At 35.0% G+C, this 25,024-nt stretch overlaps 2 protein-coding genes across 13 annotated transcripts in view; one reads left to right on the forward strand and one right to left on the reverse strand.

The window, feature by feature from the left end:
* Positions 1-2,044: 2,044 nt before the first annotated feature.
* Positions 2,045-7,018, reverse strand: LOC112047172 (pyrroline-5-carboxylate reductase 3). The gene is made up of 5 exons (XM_024084186.2): positions 6,837-7,018; positions 5,530-5,783; positions 4,434-4,655; positions 3,393-3,604; positions 2,045-2,177 (listed from the first exon to the last, which is right to left on the reverse strand). The coding sequence occupies exons 1-5, from the start codon at positions 6,907-6,909 to the stop codon at positions 2,114-2,116; spliced, it is 825 nt and encodes a 274-aa protein (XP_023939954.2). The 5' UTR covers positions 6,910-7,018; the 3' UTR covers positions 2,045-2,113.
* Positions 7,019-7,176: 158 nt separating this feature from the next.
* LOC112042935 (protein lap4) overlaps positions 7,177-25,024 on the forward strand; it is a 136,079-nt gene continuing 118,231 nt past the window's right edge. For 8 of the 12 annotated variants that reach the window (XM_052883877.1, XM_052883878.1, XM_052883882.1 and 5 more), the window contains exons 1-2: positions 7,178-7,525; positions 8,854-8,971. In XM_052883877.1, the coding sequence (XP_052739837.1) occupies positions 7,367-7,525; positions 8,854-8,971 (277 nt within the window). In that variant the 5' untranslated portion in view covers positions 7,178-7,366. Of the gene's footprint in view, positions 7,526-8,853; positions 8,972-25,024 lie in introns of all 12 variants that reach the window. The other 4 variants (XM_052883873.1, XM_052883876.1, XM_052883874.1 and 1 more) reach the window with 2 other exon arrangements.

The raw sequence follows: 25,024 nt of genomic DNA on the forward strand, positions 1-25,024 counted from the left end.
TTTAAAAAATCGATTCACATTCACAAAGTTGGTGTGATTGTACATTCACAGGTTAAGGTGTGAAAGCACAACAAATGAACAGATCAAACACACTTTCGCAATTTAAGTATGGATTTACTTTGCCAAATGTCATTTTCAAAATTATTAAATTTTACAATTTATTAAAATTATTAAAAATTAATTAAGGACTAGTAAATAAACGTGAGAAAAATAAACATACATAGTTGCGGGACAGCAACCATTTTATACATTTACATTTTACATTTTACAATTATATTTCAGGAAATATTTATTTAATTTTACAAATCCATAAGAGTGCATCGATGTAACTCCAGATCTCAGACTCTCGTATCTATAGCTTGGCAACTTCGCTCGTAACACTCCCGATGATCCGCGCGGGCCGGGGGACGTGTAGCGATTAATGAAAAACCGACGACTGACGCACCTCACTTCCCCGCACGCACGAATTCACACCCGCGGCGTCTTTCCCCCCATCGCCCGTATATCACGGGAGTGTCATCAATGAACTTGCCAGACTATAACATGTGTTGTCATTAAATTATCATATGTGTATCAATAACTTTCATGACATAAATAAATCTAATATGATAAATCGACGAGTATTTTATATATGTATTACAAAAAGATAAAATACTTCATGTGGTAAGTTGGTGGTATGGTACTTTACAGGCATATCACTGTTTGTTATTATTTGGTTGTTTAATAAATGTATGTTTAATACAAATAATAGGTAATAATAATACGAATAATAGGTAATGTATAATACTTAGTGTTAAAACGAATCTGTCGAAAAAATTCATTTTACATTACATTAACATAATTGAAGATTTTTTTTTTTATTTTCTTCTTAACATTTCAGCTTGCAAATTAATTTTATTTTGTGTATATTCATGATTGCGTCAGTCACATAAAAACTTACAAATGCTAATGATCTTGATGTGTGAATATGGAAATACTGCAATTTACTTTATAAATTTATTTTATAAAAAATAAAATAATACTGAAAAATATAGTAGGTACATAATACTTTTCATACCAATTAAATCAAATTATATCCTTAACCAATTTAAAAATGAGAATTTGGAATGTTATCTTTTAGTAAATAAAATTATTCATCTCTCTCTTTTTTCCATGGCCCTGAATTACGTTTTAGAAACCAATTAATTAAAGTTTAGTAGGTAATCTATAACTACACAAAAACTACTTAAACTTAAAGAACATCACGCAAACGCCCAAACAATAAATTAAATAAATATCTTAAAGTCAGAGAACAAACAGCAATAACACAATATCAACTATAACTAAAGTGTTTTTCAGTTAGCATGGGTACGGTGACAGTTGCCATATGACGTTCATAATACGTACTATTATCGTGAATCGCGGTAAACTTTCTAGAGTGAAACGAACTGTCACCTGCACCATACCACATGAAACGATCTAACACAGTAAATCACGCAATATTAGATCTCATATTAATACTTAAGTAAAATAAAATAAAATGGTAATATTGGATAACAAAACGTAATTAATTAATAAATATTATGTAAAACTAGAAAACTTTAATTTTTTTTCATCTATTTTTAAATTAGAGAGTCCTAAGAATGAGTGTAGAGTGACAAAAGTTTGAATAATTAATAACAAAAAAACTGATCTTGGTAATAATTTTAAGAACAACTAAATACAAACAGGTAGGAGGCTTCGGCCGTGGCTAGTTACCACTCTACCGACAAAGACGTACCGCCAAGCGATTTAGCGTTCCGGTACGATGTCATGTAGAAACCGAAAGGATCTTAAATTGTATCTTACCATCAAGTGAGATTGTAATAAAGGGCTAAGTTTTAAAGAAAAAAAAACCAATATAATATTGTGTGGAATGTTCCTAAAATACTGTAAATACACTAAAATATATTCGAGCATTTGAGCAAAGTATAATCACTAAAGTATCTAGTTAAAATTGTCATTGTGATCTAGAGATTTCTTGTTTGTACAAACACAAAAAAAGGTAAAGTGTTTATGGTTTATGTTGACTTTTGAAAGTAAAAAAAAAAGAATAAAATAAAATAATAAAATTAAATGTGCTGAATGTGTAGATTTACTTCTTTTCCATATCTTTTGTTTTTGATGCAGCCGCTTCGATAGCATTGATCATTGTGGCTCTGAAATAAACAGAAAATATAACTTTATATAAATGATATAAAAAAAAACCATACCTGAGAATTTTCTTAATTCTCATGTGTATAAAGTCTGCCAATCTGCATTGGGCTAGCGTGGTGGACTATTGACCTAACCATTTTCATTTTGAGAGGAGATTCGTGCTCAGCAGTGAGCCGAATATGGGTTGATAATGATGATGATGATTATGATGATAAATAGTAATACAGACACTAAATACAAATAAACAGAAATAATAAATTAGGTTCTTCACAAATCTGTCATAAAAACATTAATACATACAATATGACATGATTTCATACCACCTACTATTTTTGAATGAAATTATTTTTAAGATTAATCTACAGAGACCAGAAGGACAAACATGTGACCAATCACCAACAACATATTTTGTGAAATGTCGACCACAAGCAGCGAAGTTGTCCCAGTGCCACATCTTTCGTCCCAACGCAACGAAAGAGATAAAGATATTTCCGGTTGGGTTGCTATTGGTTGAAAGTCTATTTCTCTCTGCTAGATAAATCGTTGATCGCATGTCAGGTAGTATTCTACAATTTAGTTTATTATTTACCTCAAATTCCAATTCTCAAGACCTGTGACGCCACAAATAGTGCAACGTGTCTCAGCGCAGCTCAGTGGATACTTACAGTGACTTAGCAAAGAGTATTTTACTTACCTCAGTTTCCCATTCTCAAGAGCAGTGACGCTACAAATAGTGGAGTGTGTCTAAGCGCAGCTCAGTGGATGCTTTCAGTGACTTAGCAAAGAGTAATTTACTTACCTCAGTTTCCCATTCTCAAGAGCAGTGACGCCACAAATAGTGGAGCGTGTCTCAGCGCAGCTCGGTGGATGCTTACAGTGACTTAGCAAAGAGTAATTTATTTACCTCAGTTTCCCATTCTCAAGAGCAGTGACGCCACAAATAGTGCAGAGTGTCTCAGCGCAGCTCGGTGGATGCTTACAGTGACTTAGCAAAGAGTAATTTATTTACCTCAGTAGCCCATTCTCAAGAGCAGTGACGCCACAAATAGTGGAGCATGTCTCAGCGCAGCTCAGTGGATGCTTAGTGACTTAGCAAAGAGTAATTTATTTACCTCAGTTTCCCATTCTCAAGAGCAGTGACGCCACAAATAGTGGAGCATGTCTCAGCGCAGCTCAGTGGATGCTTACAGTGACTTAGCAAAGAGTAATTTTTTTACCTCAGTTTCCCATTCTCAAGAGCAGTGACGCCACAAATAGTGCAGCCCCCGGGAGAGCAGACCTCGTCCTTCAACACGCCGGGATGCTTGCCGCTCTGCAGCACCATCTGTCCGCTGCCCGCCACCATCTGCGCAGCGTGTCTCAGCGCCATCGCACGCGGCACGCCTTGCTTTACTGCGCCGTCTGCTAGCGCCTCTATTACCATGTACATCTGAAATATTTTTTTTTATTTACATGTATTTTTTGGTGGCAGGTAATGTTCTGAATGTTAAATGTGCGTTACAAAGTAACAACTTAACTATTCAGGTAACCAGAGTGGTGGGAGTTTTCAATGTTTTCATACTGTGACGATCGCGTAACCGTAAGCGCGAATTTCTAAGGAATTAAAATAGCGCCATCTAGTGGCACTACTGCACAACTGTTTAAATTCCTTAGAAATTCGCGTTTACGGTTACGCGATAGAACACTGCTACTAGGCACACTGAATACTCAAATATAACCTTCACTATGCTTTTTACATTTTGCACTATGACATTCCAATGCGAAAATGCAGCCAGTATTCTTGGCAACACTACACAAGGGCTCGATTTGTATAGTTATTAAGACAAATTAGCTTAAGTTTCCCATTTACTTAAATCTTTCTCAATAAAGATAAAAGAATGCTTAGCATTAATTTTAGATTGGATCACACAAAGAAAGCCCAAGCATAGCTCGCTCCATTGCCTGCTGAGTAACTTTGAGCCTTTTTCGTGAGTGATCAAATCAGAAATGAGGAGATCCGCAGAAGAACCAAAGTCACTGATATAACTAAACGAGTCGCGAAGCTGAAGTGACAATGGGCAGGCCACGTTATACAAAGAGCCCCTGGATGTTGGGGTCCCAAGGTGCTGGAATGGCAACCCCGAACCGGGAAGCACAGTGTTGATCGACCTCCCACTAGTTGGGCCGAAGAAGAAGATGCAAGAGGCCTTTATCGACGTCCATTGGCTGTTAATGATGATGATGATGATTAATTTTAGCACCAACATAGAATAACTTACAAAAGCTGGGCCACATCCTGTGAGTACACCCAAGGTGTTCATGAGTTTCTCTGGCACATGCTCCAACACTCCACAGCCTCGTAATAATTTTTCCAACAGTGTACACTCTTCCTGTGTTACGCTACTGTCTCCGGAGTACAAACAGGATCCAGCCCCAACTGCCATTGGTGTGTTGGGGAATATTCTCATCACTTGTATTTGCAATGGTAACTGTTCCAGAGCCTGAAATATTTAATTCATATTGATGACTAGGGGGAAAGTAGCCTATGTGTTAATCCGGAGTAAAATCCATTTCCATTCCAAATTTCAGCCAAATCGCTTCAGTAGCCGCAGTGTAAAAGAGGAACAAACATACTTACACACTTACAAACTTTCACACTTACACACAAACTTTCGCCTTTATAATATTAGTGTGATTGTTATTCCAAACTAATATTATAAAGAGGTAGTTAAGATTTTGTGTAAAATGATTCATTATCATCATCATCATCAACCCATATTTGGTTCACTGCTGAGCTTGAGTCTCCTCTCAGAATGAGAGGGGTTAGGTCACCATGTTGGCCCAATGCAAATTGACTTCACACATACAGAGAATTTCTCAGAGAAAAAAATTCTGTGGTATGCATGTTTCCTCACAATGTTTTTCCTTTATTTTTTGAGACATGTGATATTTAATTTCTAAAAATGCCCATATGGAGGTGCATGGCCCAGACCGGATTCAAACCCACACCCTCCGGAATCTTAAGCAGAGGACATATCCACTGATGATTGAAATACATTAATTGTGTTGGAAAAATACAAGCAGAACTTTCATAAAACACACTGCCTAATCACTTCAAGATATGATAAAACATTTCTCTTTTATTATGTCATATCTATCTTACTAAACCCAATTTATCTTGAAAAAATATATACATATAATACAAACAAAGAAAACAGGCAATGGCATGCAGTACATAGATGCAAGCAAATGTGTATGAAAGCAGGGATTTCTCATTTTGTACAATTTTTACATATAGTGCCTAGTCTAATTAAGAACCTTATGCACAGCACTGAATACAAGTGTCAGAGTACTAATGAAATTTCAGAATGATACCTTATGCAGTTGTTCAATTGTAGTACCAGCTAACATTGATATAAATAATACATTTTTTGTAATAGGCTTAATAGTTGATAGACACTCTGTAATAACTTCATTTAAAACACCAGGTTTTACACCAATGAAGACAACCTCACATTGTAAAATCAGTTCACTGTTCTTAGTTGTAACATTGGCACCCCATTCTTTCCACTGTTGGAGGCTATGCAATCTAGGTCCTGATACCCATATTTTTGACACTGGATGGTTATCTGTAAATAACAAATATATTTTTAGCAAACTCAGAAGTTAATTACAAAAATAAGAAAACCAATGTCAAACAAAGATTATGATTTACAATATTTGTTAGGATAACTTAATTAAACCAGTCAAATTCACTACTCGAGACAAAGAGAGATTCACGGTACCTAACTCAGAAATATTTACTCCACGAGAATGAAGTGCAGAAAGCTAAAAACTATACTAATATTATAAAGCTGAAGAGATTGTTTGTTTGTTTGATGGAACGCGCAAATCTCAGGAACTACTGGTCCGATTTCAAAAATTCTTACAGTCTTATATAGCTCATCTATCGAGGAAGGCTATAGGCTATTCTTACCGGAACGGGAAGCACGCAGGTGAAACCGCGCGGCGTCAGCTAGTACATTTATATGTAGCATATTTAAGAGATGCTGTACTATCTATATTAAATAAACTATATATGATAAACTTGAAGTGATTTTTGATAGGATTTTTTGATGTGATTTGGTTTTCTTAATTGGTCCAGGTCTGGATGGTGGGAGGCTTCGGCCGTGGCTAGTTACCACCCTACCGGGAAAGACGTACCGCCAAGTGATTTAGCGTTCCAGTATGATGCCGTGTAGAAACCAAAAGGAGTGTGGATTTTCATCCTCCTAACAAGTTAGCCGACTTCCATCCTAGACTGCATTATCACTTACCATCAGGTGAGATTGTAGTCAAGGGCTAACTTGTAAAGAATTAAAAAAAAAATACCTACTTTTATTTCAAGTAAGATTAGTTTACAGGCAGTTTTAAACATCAACCTCGACTATTTGTAGCCACTACCAGCGGTTCGGCCTTCGGAAGGCATGTTGCAAGTACATCATGAGTAAGAAGTAAACATAGAAGTCAAATGTTTGGCAGGTTACAGAAAATTTTTAATAAGTAATTAAAATTTTTGTTAATTATTTCTTCAAATTTAGAAATTCAATTCAAAACGAATACGGTTTTAGTGAAAATCTAACGTCATTATATAACAGCGAAATTTTAGTTCATAAATGTATTAAATTCTGCAATATATTTACCATTTTTTAATATTCCTTTGGCAATAGCTGTGGACATATTTCCACCTCCAATAAATCCTACATTAAATGTCATTTTAATTAAAATGGAGTTATATCCAGTTTTATTTAATAATTAATGATTAATGATTTAAATTATTATCACAAATATAACCTAAAAAAATTATAACCAAAGACTAGAGACAGATGACATGACAAATGACAGATTGACAATTTGACAGATATAAAATTTAATATTATAATCTGTGTTTTTTATTGCTCTTGTTTCGTCTGAGTTCCCATTGTCGCTCTATGATCTATTATTTTTACTGGCAGCACAGCTTGGCAGCTTACTTAAATTTTTTTACTGGCAGCACTGATAGTCTGTGGCTTCATTTTCGTGGGAAAGGTGTGCTTTGGTAAACTTTCGCGTATTTTGGTGTCGTTGATCAGTTTTAAAATGCTGAAGTAGTGTTACAAACGGTAAAGTGCTCAAATATGTGTCGTGACAGTGATTTACTAAATAATAGTTCGATTGCAGTGTAGGGTTCAACATGTTTCGATGTATACCTTTGTTCAAATGTAATCGCCAAGTGGAATGTGTGGACAAGCGGCATTGCTCTTTGCCAACAGTACCTGAAGAAATTTTACGATATTCCAGGAGTTTGGAGGAACTTTTTTTGGACGCAAACCATATACGAGATTTACCGAAGGTAATTAACGTTTTCGTGTGTTTTATGTTTGACAAAATGTACGTGGGCGTTTGCCTTATCATTGAGTGTAAATAGCTTAGACCTGCCTTATTTTTGTTGTAACTGTATCAAAAAAACAACGAACGAAACGAACAAAAAATTTAAATTACTCAGTACTGCGTCCGTCTAAACACAGCGTTTGTAAACGGAATTATACGTTCGTTTCGTTGACCCTTAATGCATTAAGTACTGAGAACCCCATCAAAACCCATTCAGTGGTTTTTGATGGCATTATGCAAATTGACATGTATGTACTAAAAACAAGTATTCTGTGTTGAAAAAAATTTTTAAAAGAGAATTGAAAATTTTTGTTTGTGGACCCTATTATGTGTAAATAAATGTGTGAAATATCTTGTGCCTATAATTTAACCAGCAAACACACATATAGGACATTCATAGCAATGCTGCTTGGCGGCAAATAAATATGATGTACTTCCCCATACAGGTTCTGTTTAAAAGTTTACTATTACTACTACTACTACTACTAAAAAGTTAACTTTTTAATTAAATTACATAAAATATCAAAATCAAATAAACACTGATAAAAAATGTGACTAAGTTGTTAAGGTAAACAATGTCCTTTACTAACTTAGTCAGCTGAGATTTGCAGAGCAATGTTGGACAAACAAAAATAAAATTATAGCATGACTGTACTTAGGCTATGGCATAAATCAATCAGTACAGGCATATTGTTCATTGTGTTCCTTACATTGACCTACATCAGTAACTTTAAGTCATGTGTCAATGACAATTTTGTGATGAAAATAAGCAATGTAGACCAATTGTGGCAGAGCTGGCAGAGCTGTCCAAACGTCACCTCTTTTGCCCCAACACAACGAAAGAGAGGGCTATGTTTCCAGTTTGGCCCTATTGTTTGAGAATATGTCATTTTGTCTCCACAAGATGTCCTGGGATGATAATGTGAGACCAAATAAAGAGAATTAGACAAATTATTGTCCAATGGTGGCAGAGTTGCAGTTCCATCTCTTTTGGTCCCAACGCAATGAAAGAGATCGCGGTATTAACAGTTGCACCATCTGGTTGAAATTTGTTTATTTTTCACGTTCACGAGTTTATCTCATGGGTTTCATGTCGCAGGCCCACAGTACTCCTAGCATAGAACATATCTTGTGACAATATTTGTTTCACTTGTCATGAGATATGTATATTGACACATGCTAAGCGTTCTGGTAGCCCACATGCTTTCTCCATGAATTTTCACTATAAAAAATATCCAAATAGCTGTTATTTTAATATTTATAAAATAAAAAAATCTTTTCTTGTTACAGAATTTCTTCAGACTTCATCGCCTAAGACGATTAGGGCTTAGTGATAATGAAATTCACAAGCTCCCACCAGATATACAGAATTTTGAAAACTTAGTTGAACTAGATGTTTCACGCAATGGTAAGTTTTTAATTTCTATATACTTATTATATATATTCCTTTGCTTTCTATCAGTAGACAAATATTTAGCTCTACATGTGTCAAATTGATCTGGCTCCATCTCCACCATCTATATATTTGCAATATCGTCCAATATCACTCATCTAATAATAATAAGCTTTATTTTCCCATTTAGATAGTACTTAACAATATCTTAAAACTATTCTAACTAATCTATATATTTATCTAAATAATTAATTTATGTACTAGTTAATAATGGGCCCCTTCGGGTATAAGCCTCCTCCATCTTTTTCCATTTGTCCCTTTCTTTTGTGAGTCCCATCCAACCTTGGCCAGCCACTGCGGTAATGTCGTCTACCCACCTTCCTATAGGCCTTCCTACCTTCCTTTTACCAAGTGGACCTTTCCAGTAGGTAATTTTCTTAGTCCACCGTTTGTCCTTTAGCACTCATCTATCACAGTAAAATTATATTTGTCAGGGTAAAAATTATATATACATATATATATAATGATTTTAAATTTATTTCATGTTGATCTCTGGAGATTGCTCCATGGAGTTTGTATAGAATTTGGTGATATGCAGTCTTAAAATTTTAATATAAAAAGTACCTAAATAACAATGTTGTTATTTAGGTACTTTTTATTTATTATTTAGGTACTAACCAAACACCTAGTTTGGTTAGTGTTGAACTTTGTTCTGATGCATAATAGTTTGTCATTGCAGCTGATAATTGACTCATCATTACTTAAACAGAGATGACCACTCTATGGCTATACTGAAAAACTTGTCCTTAAATTGTTAATTCTCATAATCCTAAATCAAATCAACTTAGTTAATTAATCTTAATTAATTAGTCTTGTAACTTTTTAAATTATTTAATTAATCACAGCAAATATAAAATATTTAAGCATAAGAGCCTTAAATTAAACATTTAATGACAAATATTAAATGTTTAATTTTTCATTCCTATAATTAACTTAATTTATTATGTCTTCACAGTAATTTCTTTTTGTTTATTAAAGTAGTCAGTAGGATAAGGCTGTAGGATTTAATCTATGATGGATAATTCTTCTAAAACTTATGAAATAGTTGCTCCCTGCTTAGCATTGGGAACAACTTTTGTGCACCATCAAAAAAGTAATTGCGGCTGCAACATAACTGCAGTATACACAGTTTAAGTCACTGATCTAATAATCTAATATCCTATGAAATAATCAGTGGAAGTGGGAACTCTAAAATCATCATCATTATTATCAGCCCATGGACGTCCACTGCTGGACATAGGCCTTATGCATAGACTTCCAAACATCATAGTTTTGTACCGCCAATATCCAGTGGCACCCTGCAACCTGCTTTATGTCCTCGGTCTATCTTGTGGGGGTCAACTAACACTGTGCTTTCCAGTGCAGGGTCGCCATTCCAGCACCTTGGGAGCCCAACGTCCATTGGTTTTTTGAACTATGTGCTCTGACTACAACTCTAAATTACATGTTACCATTGTGATATGGTTGGGAATTTCTTGATTTTGAACTGAGAACCCGGGCTTGATTTATAAATCCAGTCAGATTCAAAATCAGGATAGTAGATCCCGAGATTCCTTGCAACCTTGCAAATACACTAACTTTACCTCCTATAATATTACTAGCAGTATTCTGCGACTCAGTTCGCGTGAATTTCGGTTTTTTTTTCATATCCCCTGCGAACCATGGGTTATTCTGGGATGTAAAGATCCTATGTTCTGTTCCTAGGTCCAATTTATCTCTATACTAAATTTCATCCAAATTGGATCAGTGTTAAACCATGGTAACAGACAGCCTTACTTTTGTATTCATAATTTTAGTATGGATTAGTATAGATAAAGTCTTCACCAACAGATGCCCAAACAAATATTCCTATAAGGGTTTCCATTTTTGGCTACAGAACGCTAAAACCATATTGATTGAACACAGTAAACTGGCAGAGCCAAATAGTGTATGTAGTAAGGCTATTTGTATGCGCGTCGCGTGTAGTTTCGTCAAACGCATAACTGTGCGTACTAACTGCAGGTGTGAAATAATTAATAACGATGACATTGAGACCATCTCATTGGATGATATTGCAATGGATATGTTTTGGGCGTAGCGAATAATCATATTGCTCGATCAACACTAAAATGCGCTGAAGTCAATTGAGTCGTGGCGCCATGTTCTTTCTTTTATTTATTTGTCGTTTTAAATTGTGGCCTGACGTCTGACGACATCAAGCGAGTTGCAGGGATTCGCTGGATGCAGACGGTCCAGGATCGTGATGTTTAGAAGTCTCTGTAAAAGGCCTATGTCCTGCAGTGGACGTCCATCGGCTGATATGATAATGACGATGATGAACCCGCTCGCCAGTCCGCATTGGATTAGTGTGTTGGGTCTAAGTTGCAAATCTCCGATAAATTGGGAGGCCTGGCATTGTAGTTTGTTTTTTAAGTTAAAGCGCGAAGCGCTTGCCTATAAGATGCCTATTCACTCGTATTTTGAAGGTGTTTAAATTATAGGTTTGTATTGGACTATTAATATTTGCTATATCATGGTCCTACTACTATGGCCTACTACTACTTCGGACTATTTTAGTATTTTAGTCGAGTACGAACGATTTTTGGGTGGTAAATCCAAAAATTGTTCGTACTCGACATAAATACTAAAGTTGTCCGAACTAGGCATAAGAGGCCGTACAGACTATTTTAGTATTTTAGTCGAGTATGAAAATTTTTTGAATTTACGGAAAAAAATCAAAAATCGTTCGTACTCGACTAAAATACTAAAGTAGTCGGAACTAGGCTTAAGCGCTCATGGCATCAACAAGGCAATACGTCTTTGCTTTATCGACAAAAAAAAAATTCTGACAGGCTACTTAGTGTTTAATGTTTATGTTATCGTTAGTGTAAACAAAAATAAGTAAGCACATGGCATGACGACTATGATGCAACTACTCATGGTAAACATGCAGGTCGAGTACCTATTTGTAATATCGCAATTCGCAACATATTTGAACAGGTGAATTTATGAAATGTTTTACTACTTTATTAAATAAATATTTATATTACAAGCGTAATCTATAGCGCCGCTTTATCATAAATTTATTTTGAGAATTACTAGTATATCGTATGGTTAATAAGACCGCTTTACCATACCACGAAGTTATAATAAGAATGGTGGTCAGAACTTTGCCAGCCTAAGCTCCTAACCATCATAGGTGGGTACCTAATTTAGGTAGGTAACAAAACGGACTCATTCCGTCACTCCTTCATTCAGCTTCCTCTTCACCTTAACATTGCTTCATTCAGGACCTCATTCGCAACTTACTGGCTGCGCGCTTTATTGTAGGAGTCTAGGTTCTTTGTACCGTCCGTATATTTTACATATCACTATAGTCTATATACTTGTGCCGTATTGTATCCAATGCTAGCCGACTCCTCTTGGTGTCATCCGCGTAGTTCCCGTTCCCGTGAGAATACGGGATAAATAAAGTGACACTATGACACTCACACATTTCATTCAGTACATCCAGAGATTACCCCCCACAATACCACAAATGTTACCTCTTTTTATTAATATTAGTATATACAATACTTATACATATTATAATATACGACTAGCGAACGCCCGCGACTTCGTCCACGTGGAATTCAGTCTTCACAAATCCCGCGGGAACCATAGATTTTTCCGGGATGAAAAGTAGCCTATGTGTTAATCCAGATTGAAATCTATTTCTATTCCAAATCGTTTCAGTAGCCGCAGCGTAAAGGAGGAACAAACATACACACAAACTTTCTACTTTTTAATTTTAGTGTGAGGTGAAGTGTGATATCTAGATATGATCCGGTAATAACTATTAAATTATATTATGGCTATCTCATGGCGATATATGTATACCCAAACATTGGCAAGTAACTTAAAATTATTCGTATAGATTTTGTTAGTTAGAAGTTTAGGTAGGCTAAAAAAGGTGCCTTGGGAATTTTATATATTTTTTTTAATTTGTCGTGTTGAGTGAACTACTTAAAATGAAATTGCAAAGAAAGCTTTATTGGGAATTCCGAGTACGTAATACGTGTTGTACGTACACGAGCAGTTGAAATGTATTTCCATTTTTACGGTTTCATTTCCTCGAATGTTTATTTATAAAAGAGAGGTTTGTTTTGTCAACTGCCGTCCAGTTTGGATTTTATTTGGTGCACTTCGTTCATTCGCGTCATTCGGCGGAGCAATAATATTATATTATTATTTTTGAGATACCTATATGTATAATACGTACTTTTCATCGAATATGAGTTGTTAATTATACCAACCCATATTCGACTTATTGTTCAGCACGAGTCGTCTCTCAGAATGAGGGGTTAGACTCCACCACGCTACCCTAAGAGCCGTGATAGCCCAGTGGATATGACCTCTGCCGGAATCGGATCCGGAGGGTGTAGGTTCGAATCCGGTCCGGGGCATGCACCTCCAACTTTTCAGTTGTGTGCATTTTAAGATATTAAATATCACGTGTCTCAAACGGTGAAGGAAAACATCGTGAGGAAACCTGCACACCAGAAAATTTCTTAATTATCTGCGTGTTTAAAGTCTGCTAATCCGCATTGGGCCAGCGTGGTGGACTATTGGCCTAACCCCTCTCATTCTGAGAAGAGACTCGAGCTCAGCAGTGAGCCGTATATGAGTTGATTCCAACAAACGCTGGCCCAATGCGGATTGGCAGACATAAACTTCGACGTGGAGAATTAAGAAAATTCTTAGCTGGATTCCGTCACCGTTTGAGATACGTGATATTTATTTCTTAAAGTGCACATAACTGTAATGCATGCACAGGACCGGATTCGAACCCACGCCCTCCGAATCGAAGGCAGATGCCATATCCACGGAAATATTATGGACCTATTAGGTACGGCTCGTCTGTGCGTACTTAACCTAAGTACTACATAAATGGTAGCCCAACTGACCTGACTTGGGTTTATATACTCCTATATCAATGGTGTAGCTACCCGGGGGCTAGGCGGTGCAATGCCCAGGGGCCCTCAAACTCAGGGGGTCTCCAATCCTTACCAGAAAATCGCGATCGAACTGAACTTAAAAAATCTAAAACGAAAAAGAGCTGATGATAAAGTAGCTTAGCTGCTTTATGTATTTGTAGGTATATATTAAATATTTTTACTTAATAAAACCTAACCAGTTTATATAGTAGTGGGGTCACATTTTTTTATTTGTACCAGGGCCCTGGTGGTGGTCGCTACGCCACTGTCCTATATAGCTTAATATATAATTCACAAGTATATAATACAATAAGAAGAAACTAGGATATACGAGTAATAAGTAGAAACTGGGATAGATATTTCTAACGGAAAAGTTCGTTTCCTCTCATCACTGGGCGACGGTTTGACGTGATCTGCATTGAGATAAAATATTTCTCGTATCTCGTAAAAATATACGGTTCCTGTTGGGATAAATAAGACTAGAGACTTTGCACGTGGACGAAGTTGTGAGTGAAAAAATGTTCCCATCGGTTTTAATCAAAGAGACATTCTATATTATTTAAATTAAATACTTTTATTTGAATTATAAGACATTTAAATTTATGAGTCCCCTTTGGGTAGTTACAAAGATCTAAGTCTGTACAAATTGTAACTTAGTTTTATAGTTTCCTAGCGAACACCCGCGATTTCGTCCGCGTGTAACTCGATGTAAACTTTCAGCCTGCATTAAATACATTACATACGAAGAATTGAGAACCTCCTTCTTTTGTAGTTGGTTAAATATCTTCAATGTAAGTACAGAATTGACCTGTTACAGTTTCATTATAAGTATGTTGACATGTAAAATGGTGACAACCCTAGTTATTACAATGAGTTTGTTTGTAACATGTCGCAGGTACGTAACCTGTTGTAATTTCATTCAAGGCGCTCAAAGCCTTGGTCCTTAATAGAGCTTTTAATTAGCGAATATGTATAAATCTCCCTCTTGATTCACTCTTTCTACTGATGAAAATCGCATTAAAATCCTTTGCATTAGTTACAACGATTTAAGCCTACACAAATTGTGACTTAGTTTTATAGTTTTTGTTAACATGTAAAATGGTGACAACCCTAGTTGTTACAATGAGTTTGTTTGTAACCTGTCGCAGGTACGTTACCTGTTGTAATTTCATTCAAGGCGCTCAAAACCTTGGTCCTATTAGAACTTTTTATTAGCAAATATGTATAAATCTTCCTCTTGATTCACTCTGTCTACTGATGAAAATCGCAATAATATTCTTTGCATAGTTACAACGGTCTAAACCTACACAAGTTGTGGCTTAGTTTTATAGTTTTTGTTAACATGTAAAATGGTGACAACCCTAGTTATTACAATGAGTTTGTTTGTAACATGTCGCAGGTTCGTAACCTGTTGTAATTTCATTCAAGGCGCTCAAAACCTTGGTCCTTATTAGAGTTTTTAATTAGCGAATATGTATAAATCTTCTTCTTGATTCACTCTTTCTACTGATGAAAATCGCATTAAAATACGTTGCATAGTTACAAAGATCTAAGCCTACACAAATTGTGGCTTAGTTTTATAGTTTTTGTTAACATGTAAAATGGTGACAACCCTAGTTATTACAATGAGTTTGTTTGTAACATGTCGCAGGTACGTAACCTGTTGTAATTTCATTCAAGGCGCTCAAAGCCTTGGTCCTTATTAGAGCTTTTAATTAGCGACACCTTTACAATTACGGTTAAAGGTTTTCGTGTATGTAAGTGCTTTGTTAGGTTTGAAGGTTTAGGGAAACTCATGGTTTCTTTATACTAAAGTGTTTTTTATTCTATAAAGTTATAGCATACATACAGAGTAATATAGATAAACGCCTAGTTAGCTATATTATGTAGACGCATATTATAGATGCGTTTAAGTGTTATATATTACTAACTGACGCCGCGCGGTTTCACTCCCGTGGTGAGATACGGGGATAACATATAGCGGCCTATAGCGGGGATAAATGGGCTATCTAACACTGAGAGAATTTTTCAAATCGGGCCGGTAATACCTGAGATTAGTGCGTTCAACCAAACAAACTCTTCAGCTTTATAATATTAGTATGGATAATGTACCCTTAGACTAATAACCTATAGACCTAACAACTTTTCATTCCAAACGTAAGCCATTTCTGTGACTGTGTGAGCGTAAGAGCTAAGCTAATTTCACTCACCGGCACGCACACAAGCGTACTTATCGTAACGTAGCGATGCGTCAAGGGCTCCTATTTCGGGGCACATAACGGCTTACGAATCCAGCGAAGAAATACTTCTTTTTATGAAGTGACGGATGTTAGTTCGTCAGCCTAGGCTTCTAAAATAAATGTGAGCATGGTAGCATGTATGGAGTTTTAAATGTGGTGCATATGGAAGGTAGCATTAATCTATGGTCCAGACCATCAACCGTCTAAGTAAGTAGATAGTAGGTGTTGTTAGATTTGAGATTTCATTTCAAAATATTACAACAAATTAAGTTTATAATTAATTTTAATACTAGTTAACTCCCCGCGGTTTCACTCGCGTAGTTCCCGTGAGAAAACGGGGATAAAATATAGCCTTTGACACTCACAAATAACGCGATTTTCTAGTTGTAAAAGAATTTTCAAAATCGGTTCGGTAGATCCAGAGATACTCCCTGTAACACCACATGTTTTTTAAAGTCCGTCTCTTTTTAAATATTATTCTTTATAATATACAATCAGAGCATTTTTCTTAGTGTTTCTGTTTTAAAACTGCTTCCCTCTAGTTTAACGTTTTGAATGACTGGTAAAGTTTGCATTTAACCGTAAAAACTACAACTAACTACTTCAACAAGTTAAACGGAACGGAAAGTTTTGTAATGTTTGTTTTTGTTAACTATTTGCAAGACTTATTTTGAGTGTAACGAGTTTATTATGTACTTAATGAGACACTTTGTGGCCGTGGGCAAGTCATCGCGGGAACTTTGTTATTGTGTTGAAATTCCAGTTACGAGACACGGTACCGTTTTAATGTGTAATGGTTATATTGCACCTGCATTTCGTTCTGGGGTAACCTAAGGGACTAAGTGTATACAGAACCAAAAAGTAATGGCTTTTTCAAATATATGCAATATTAAGGGTTCCTTAATCAACGAGGAACCCTTATAGATTCGACATGTCCGTCACCGTCTGCGCGCTTTTGAAGACAGTTTTGTCAGCCTTCTTAATGTACAGAGTACATTAAGAAGGCTGACAAAACTGTACATTAAAATGAATACTTCGCGTACCCCGTACGAGAAAAGGGAGGATGATTTTCAAAACCGGTAATTTAAGCCACTGAAGACTTAAATTTCTAAAATACTAATTTTGACTTAAATAAATCGATAACATCTATATACAGCCTTTCTTGATGAGTACTGTTTACCAACAAATAAATTAGAAATGAAGGTTGAAAACGCATATCATTTCATAACTTATTTATTTTAAATTATGTATGGTTTGTTTATAAAATGTTATACAAAATATATTAACCATATCTAATTGTTCTAAGCTTATTAATCAAATTTATTTTCATTAATTTAAGAACAAGTTAATTATTATTATTATTAGGTGTGAAATGACTAGTGATTTATACCCTCATTTTTAATTTGTTTGTTGGTAAACAGTACTCATTAAGAAAGGCTGTAGTATATTCAATATAATATTATAAAGCTGAAGAGTTTGTTTGTTTGTTTGATTGAACACGCTAATCTAAGGAACTACTGGTCCGATTTGAAAAATTCTTTCAGTGTTAGATAGCCCATTTATCGAGGAAGGCTATAGGCTATATATTATCCCCATAATTCTACGGGAACGGGAACAACGCGGGTGAAACCGCGCGGCGTCAGCTAGTATTCAATTTGCTTAATAAGATTTTGTAGATGACTATAATGGACAAAGGATATGGTCTATGAAGTGTCCTTCAATGAACCGATATTTAAATGGAATGTTTCCGAAACATTCGCCATCGATTACTGGACCCTGAAAATCCGTAAACCGTGAACTTTGTAAAAACCGTTACAATAAGTTTTCATTTATTAACAAAAATGCCTTTAGAAAGTGTTGTAAGAAATTTAATTTTTCCCATAGTAAGGTAGGCTAATTAATAAATCATATTCTTTTTCATTGATTTTCCAGTATTGTAGTGGTCTCTTAAAAATTTAAATATCACGTGTCTCGAACGGCGAAGGAAAACATCGTGAGGAAACCTGCATACCAGAGAATTTTCTTAATTCTCTGCGTGTGTTAAGTCTGCCAATCCGCACTGGGCCAGCGTGGTGGACTATTGGCCTAACCCTTCTCTTTCTGAGAGGAGACTCGAGCTCAGCAGTGAGCCGAATATGTGCTGATAATGATGATAGTGGTCTTCTATCATAGATCCAATTTTAAGTAATTATTATTATTACAGGCCGCAAAAGCAACTGTTGCTTACCAACTTTGTTAGGTAGTCTGTTCAATATTGTATGATCTTACAACACTTACTTAACCACAGTATAGGTCTAAACCACATATGACAGATAGATTAATATTAATATGAGAATTGATACTGTTAACTTATTATTGCATGTAGAAAAAAAAATATCAAAACGTTTTACAGGCATACTTATTTTCGTGTTTATTTAATCCTTATCCTTTTCTTAACAACATTTTATTAATAGGTACATACCTAACAATATACGCCTTGTGATTATACATTTTTGACTTTATTTAGGGACGAATGAGGTTATCTGTTACACGGGTAATATAGGTTCCTACGAATATTATGGGATTTAGAACCCATGTCAGAAAAATTTGCAAAGTAATAATTTTTCATCTCATTTCAATTTGGCAATATCGCGTTTCTACGTTTTCTGTAATATGTACTTTAATGGATTCCCTTTTACGTCTTATTTTTAGTACGAAAAGATTAAATAAATTACTCAGGTAGAACCTACTCAATAAGCTACTAAATTGGGTTCGTATTCTTAAATTTGCGAAACTCTGCTATAAGTAATAAATAATACAATATTCATCACGGATAATGTATACTAGCAGACACTCGCGTCTTCGCCCGCGTAGTATCCTTCTATGCATAAGAGTCTAATATCCCATGCATTGTTTTCATATGTCTTACAAGACAATATCTCAAATTTCCAACAATTTTCGTCATATTTCAACCAATTTACGCAAAATCTATATAAATTATATGTATATCTAACCCTTTTCCACGAATCACTGTCTATTGATGGAAACTGGGTGAAAATTCGTTCAGTAGTTTCAAATATATCACGAGCAGACAGACGCGGCTGGCGACTTTATTTTGTAACTAGCTGACGCCACGCGGTTTCGCCCGCGTGGTTTCCGTTGCCGTAGGAATACAGGGATAATATATAGCCTATAGCCTTCCTCGATAAATGGGCTTTCTAACACTGAAATAATTATTCAAATCGGACCAGTAGTTCCTGAGATTAGCTCGTTAATTTAACTCATTAGCTTTTTAATATTAGTATAGATAATGTGTCATTGTATTTGTATATCCCGCTATTGATTGTTTCTTTGGTAAATTATAAACTGTGCCCAAATATTTCGGTAAGTTAGTATTTGTTCAATGCAAACAATTTTATTAGACCCTGCCCTTTATAAATTCCGACAAAGCGTGAAGCTTGCAAGTTAGGTAATGAATGAGTAATGACAATACAGCTTTGCCGATGTTGTGTTTTCTGATTTTAGTACTCTGAATAGTGGTGAGATCTTAATAAGGGGTCCGGCACTTTTCTTTTTTAATTTATTTTACTTTAGTACGTACTTAACCGAGACGTGATAGCCCAGTAGATATGCCCTCTGCCTTCGATTCGGAGGGCGTAGGTTCAAATTCGGTCTGAGGCATCCGAGGCATGCCCTTCCAATTTTTTAGTTATGTTATTTTAAGAAGTTAAATATGACGTATCTCAAGCGGTGAAGGAAAAACATCGTGAGGAAACCTGCATACCTGAGAATTTTCTTAATTCTCTCTGCCATTCCGCATTTGGCCAGGAGACTCGTGCTCAACAGTAAGCCAAATATGGGTTGTTAATGATGATGATGATGACCTACTTAACCGGTAGTATATGTATAAATTTTCAAGTAAATAACTTGTAAGTTTTAAGACAAATATGCAACCCATTTTAAGCCTTTGGAGATGGATTAAAAAAATTTTAATCACATTATGTAAATCTCTAAAACGACGTATCAGTTCTACACTTCAAAATAGGTTACAACTTTAGTTACACAAGTGATTAGTTTTTGTAGAATTCTAAAGACAAAATGTAAGGCTCGATTTAATTCCAAAACTCAGTGCTTATTTGGTTACAGACATAATTATATTATCAGGTTTATAGAGGCTTAAACAATGTTTAATATTACGTAATTAACTCGTAAGTGTGCCACATCTGTCTGTTCTGTATTAAAAAGCCACCCAAAAACAGGTTTTGTAACAAGTAGTGCGTAATTTTGGTAAACGATTTGCTTTCGGTTCATAGGGTAGGGCAGTTGACACGAATATGGTTAACCTTAATATGGTAAGTTTGAAAACAATCTTTATTTCTACAGCTAGCTGAACATTAAAGAACGAAGAACAACTAAAGTACAATTTTCACATTAATTTGAGTTTACATTATAATCACAATTTTTACTAAAGTTAAATGAATAAATTGAATTGAAAATCCTATTGTTGCCTCTACCTGTCCAAATTAATATTTTGTTAGTTTCTTTGTTTGTTGTAACGTTACACGCCTAAACCACATAATCGATTTTAAAAATTCTTTCACCAAGCTATAAGCTAAATTATTGCCTAGTAATTGCATAGAGTACATTGTAAACCCCGTATTCGTACCGGGAGGAACCACGGGCATCCGCTAATCTTTACTTTACTAATATTATAAAGAGCAAAGATTTCATTGTTTATTTGTATGTTTTGAATAGGCTCTGGATCTACTGAACAGATTTGAAACATTCTTTCACTGTTGGGAAGCTACACTATCGTTGAGTGATGTAGGCTATATTTAATTCCCGTATTCCTACCGGAACGGGTACTACGAGGGTGAAACCTCGGGTATTCGTAATATCTAATAAAGTGCCTCGGGGTTTTGCATCAATATGAAATGCCAATACCAATCAATACGCTTTCATATGATCATTAATTATAATGTAAAGCTATTGCTTTGTTACCTTATATAACCGAAGTACATTAATAGTGTAATGTGTTTAACTACTTTCTCTTCAAAATAGAGAGTAGGTATTAGATTATTATGCATATCAATAAATAAATTTAATTTAACTACGATTCATACTGCATACCTATTTTGTTTTTTTTCTTATTTGTTTATTATTGTAGTCTATTATTTTGTACTGCTAATGAACGTCACAAATAAGGGCAAGGCAAACGAGGCAACCAAGTAGGTACATATTTATTTATATTTTTTTGTTTACAATAACGAAAAACCTTTTTTTTTTATACTTCAGCGCCACCTACTGTTTGTATTTTTAGTCGTATGATGTTGCTCCAATGACATAAAATGTAGTTCACATTTTCCCTAAAACCCATAGATTCGGAGAAAAACGCGTTTAAATTTTTTTTTGGATTTTCTCAAAAACAGCGGGAGGGGGACCCCGCCAATATTATATGATGTCAAACTTTTTCTTAAATCCTGAGGGTAGCATTTATTTCATTACAGATTGACTGAATTATACAGTATATTTATGAAGATGTTACTTTTTTAGGTATTTTTTCACATGCTGACAGGGCCTCGATAAAGCATGGCAATTTCTCAATTTCTTTGGCTTATAAAAAAACAATTAATATAGTTTTCTTTGTAGTTACTTGAGCATTTATTCGTAATTTCAATCAACTATTCCAGACGTAAACGACTTGAGATGACGAATCGAATATCCACTGTCACATCGAGACACGCTTCGTAAACACACCACAAGATTATTACATAAAATTATATTTTATCATCGGAAACACAAGTTCACGGTTCGTGATTTGATTGCAATCCCAGCGACCCGTGTAGATGAACTAGATTTCCTGCGAACTCTACATGTGCTGTGTGTAGTATGTACTGTGTTAAATATTATGTACAGTTAACTGCTCCGTTCTAAATTTAAAACAATACAGACGCTATACCAAATTTAATGATGAATTTCGTTACTTTACATAAACCAGACGGGTTATAGACGTTTCGCTTTGAGCAAATAGCTACCAATTAGCTATACGAAAAGTTAGCAATGCTCTTACAAGCGTAGCCTTTTTCGACTAATATTGTGTGTTGCGACAATTTTGCTTTACGCATATGTTTTCATTCTATGTCAGTTGAAGGTTCCAAGTTTAACTTAATCTATAAGTTAAACAGTAATAAGTTGTCTACTGTAACCTATTAAACATCTTGTTTAAGTTAATAAACTGTGTGTGTGTTTGTGTAAAATGTTATTCTTAATTTATTTTGTTAGTATTTATTACTTTTATTAACTCGTTAATGAATATAATTTTACAATAATTTAAAACTGCTATTATATATTAACTTCCTACAGCTAGTATATTAATTACATGTTAAAATAAAAAATAAAAAAGGAAATATACTAAATTTTAATTATATCTAAGGACTCGAAGTCGAAGAATTCGTCCGAATCGAATTTCAGTGGTTGTATGACAGTAGATACTAATTCTCTGGCTTAAATATAGACCAGCCTTCTGGTCACGGGAGGCGTCGATTAATCGCTTTGCAATTTTTTTTAAAGAAGTATTTTACTTTAGTTTTTAGTACAATTTCAAAAATATCAGTTTTCTCTACAAAACCGTATATTATTACGTAGTTAGACTAACTATGAACTCTTTACTTGTTGATTTTACCCACTTTTTTCAAGATTAAATATAAATCGAGTTTTAGTTTATCACTCCTTAGTGCATAGATCGCATACTTGGGCCTACATAAAATTATAATAGTCATATGAACTAACTGTAGGTGATAACCGTGTTTGTTTACAGTTAGGTAGACCTGACTTGTAGCTAAGGGTACGCTTGATTTGCATAAAGATTTCCTACATTCCACCGTAGTACGGCACAACTTGGTTTGATATCCGTCCCCTTCCTGTGCAGTTACGACAGCGATAACAAAAGATAAGATACTATGTATAACGAAAGATTAGACTTCTGTGTCTGTACATTGAATAAAATTACTCACACGGCGATAATAAAAAAAATGTTGAAGAATTAAAAAAAAAATGTCTTTACGCTAAATTACACTTTAAGCAAGCTTCTTCTAAAGGTCTATTAGCAAATCATATACCTAAATCTTATCTAAAAATCTAAGCCTATTCTATATATATATAACCGAAAGGAGTGTGGATTTTCATCCTCCTCCTAACAAGTTAGCCCGCTACCATCTTAGACTGCATCATCACTTACCATCAGGTGAGATTGTAGTCAAGGGCTAACTCGTAAAGAATAAAAAAAAAATATATATATATCTTGAATTAACACGTAAAGTAAAATCTCACGTATGAATAAAAAATATTCTAACACGTCGTACCCGAACGCTAAATCGCCTGGCGGTACGTCTTTGTCGGCAGGGTGGTGGTAACTAGCCACGGCCAAAGCCTCCCACCAGTCTGGACTAACTAAGAAAATTCAATCGGCCCAGCCGGGGATAGAAGCCAAGACATCCGTCTTGTAAATCCACAGCGCATACCCACTACACCACGTCAATATGTCCAGTATTTTGGTATTATTTCTGTTATCTCAAGATAATTTCTTCCAATAAATTAACGTAAATCTGGTCGTAGTGTATTAATGTTATTTTCAACCACTTAATGATAATTTTAACCTACAATTTCCATAGACGCATTCCACATAGCGATAAGCGCGATAACGCGTTGGTCTATAAATTCTATAATTTGAGTAAAACTGTTTATTTACCAACAAACATTGGACAGTTATTTATTTGTACGGATTTATCAATTTTTTTTCAATCTTCGATCATCGATCTTATAAGTTAACACTTCTTTTTTGTTTATTTTAAAAGCGTTTTCATATTTTTGCAACTATCGCACGAAATTTTTTACAGTTTTAATAATTTTTACAGCTTTTGATCTGTGTGTGAAGAAGGGTTGTATTTGTCTGGTATATTTTTTATCTTTACATCTAGGTATATTTATTATAAAGGAAGTGTTTGTGTTTGTGAGGTTGTAATGTTTAATTTCGGAACTACTGAACTGATTTTGAAAATCTTTCACCATTAGTATGCTAAGTACATCACTGAATGTCTTAGTCTATATTTTGTCTCCGTATTCCAACGGGAACTACGCCGGGTGTCTGCTAGTCGCTTATAAAGCGAGCGAACATGCGGGTCAGTCGATGTTAAGTGATTACCCATGGTCATTGGCAATTTAGCAACACCGGAGGTACTGCTAATGCGTTGCCGGCCTTTGAGGGATTTGACAGAGGGTGTATATGTCTAAATCTCTATCTTCTATATGTAACAACTAATCAAAATAGGTAATTATTTTCACTATTTATCTCTTACTTACTTAATTTGTTTACTGGAGAGCTATTCTGAAACGGTGTTTTGTATAATTCGCAAATGCTAGTTTCGAATTCACCTCTATCTAACGTTCTCTTTCTACACTATCGTGTTAAAAAGAGAGAGATAGAAATGAATTTGATACTCGAACTTGCGAATTGTACAAACTATCGTTACAGAATAGTCGCCCAGGTCCTATTAATGTATTAGGCAGGTACCTAGCAGGTGTTATCTGAATATTACGTTTACGATTAAGATAACAGTTTAATACCTAATAGTTTGACCCAGATAAATTATTGTTATGCTGATACACCTAATATACAATAACAATATTTATGATTATATATTATGACTTGTATATAAGGAAAATGTTATTGTGTAGATTACCTTATGTTACTTACCTAATATTGTATTCGTACCTGAGTCTCTGTACCGCAACTCCCAAACGGATGGATCGATTATGATGTGGTGTTTTTTCAATAC

The sequence above is a fragment of the Bicyclus anynana genome, chromosome 10 (genome assembly GCF_947172395.1).
Source record: "Bicyclus anynana chromosome 10, ilBicAnyn1.1, whole genome shotgun sequence".
Taxonomy (NCBI): Eukaryota; Metazoa; Arthropoda; class Insecta; order Lepidoptera; family Nymphalidae; genus Bicyclus; species Bicyclus anynana.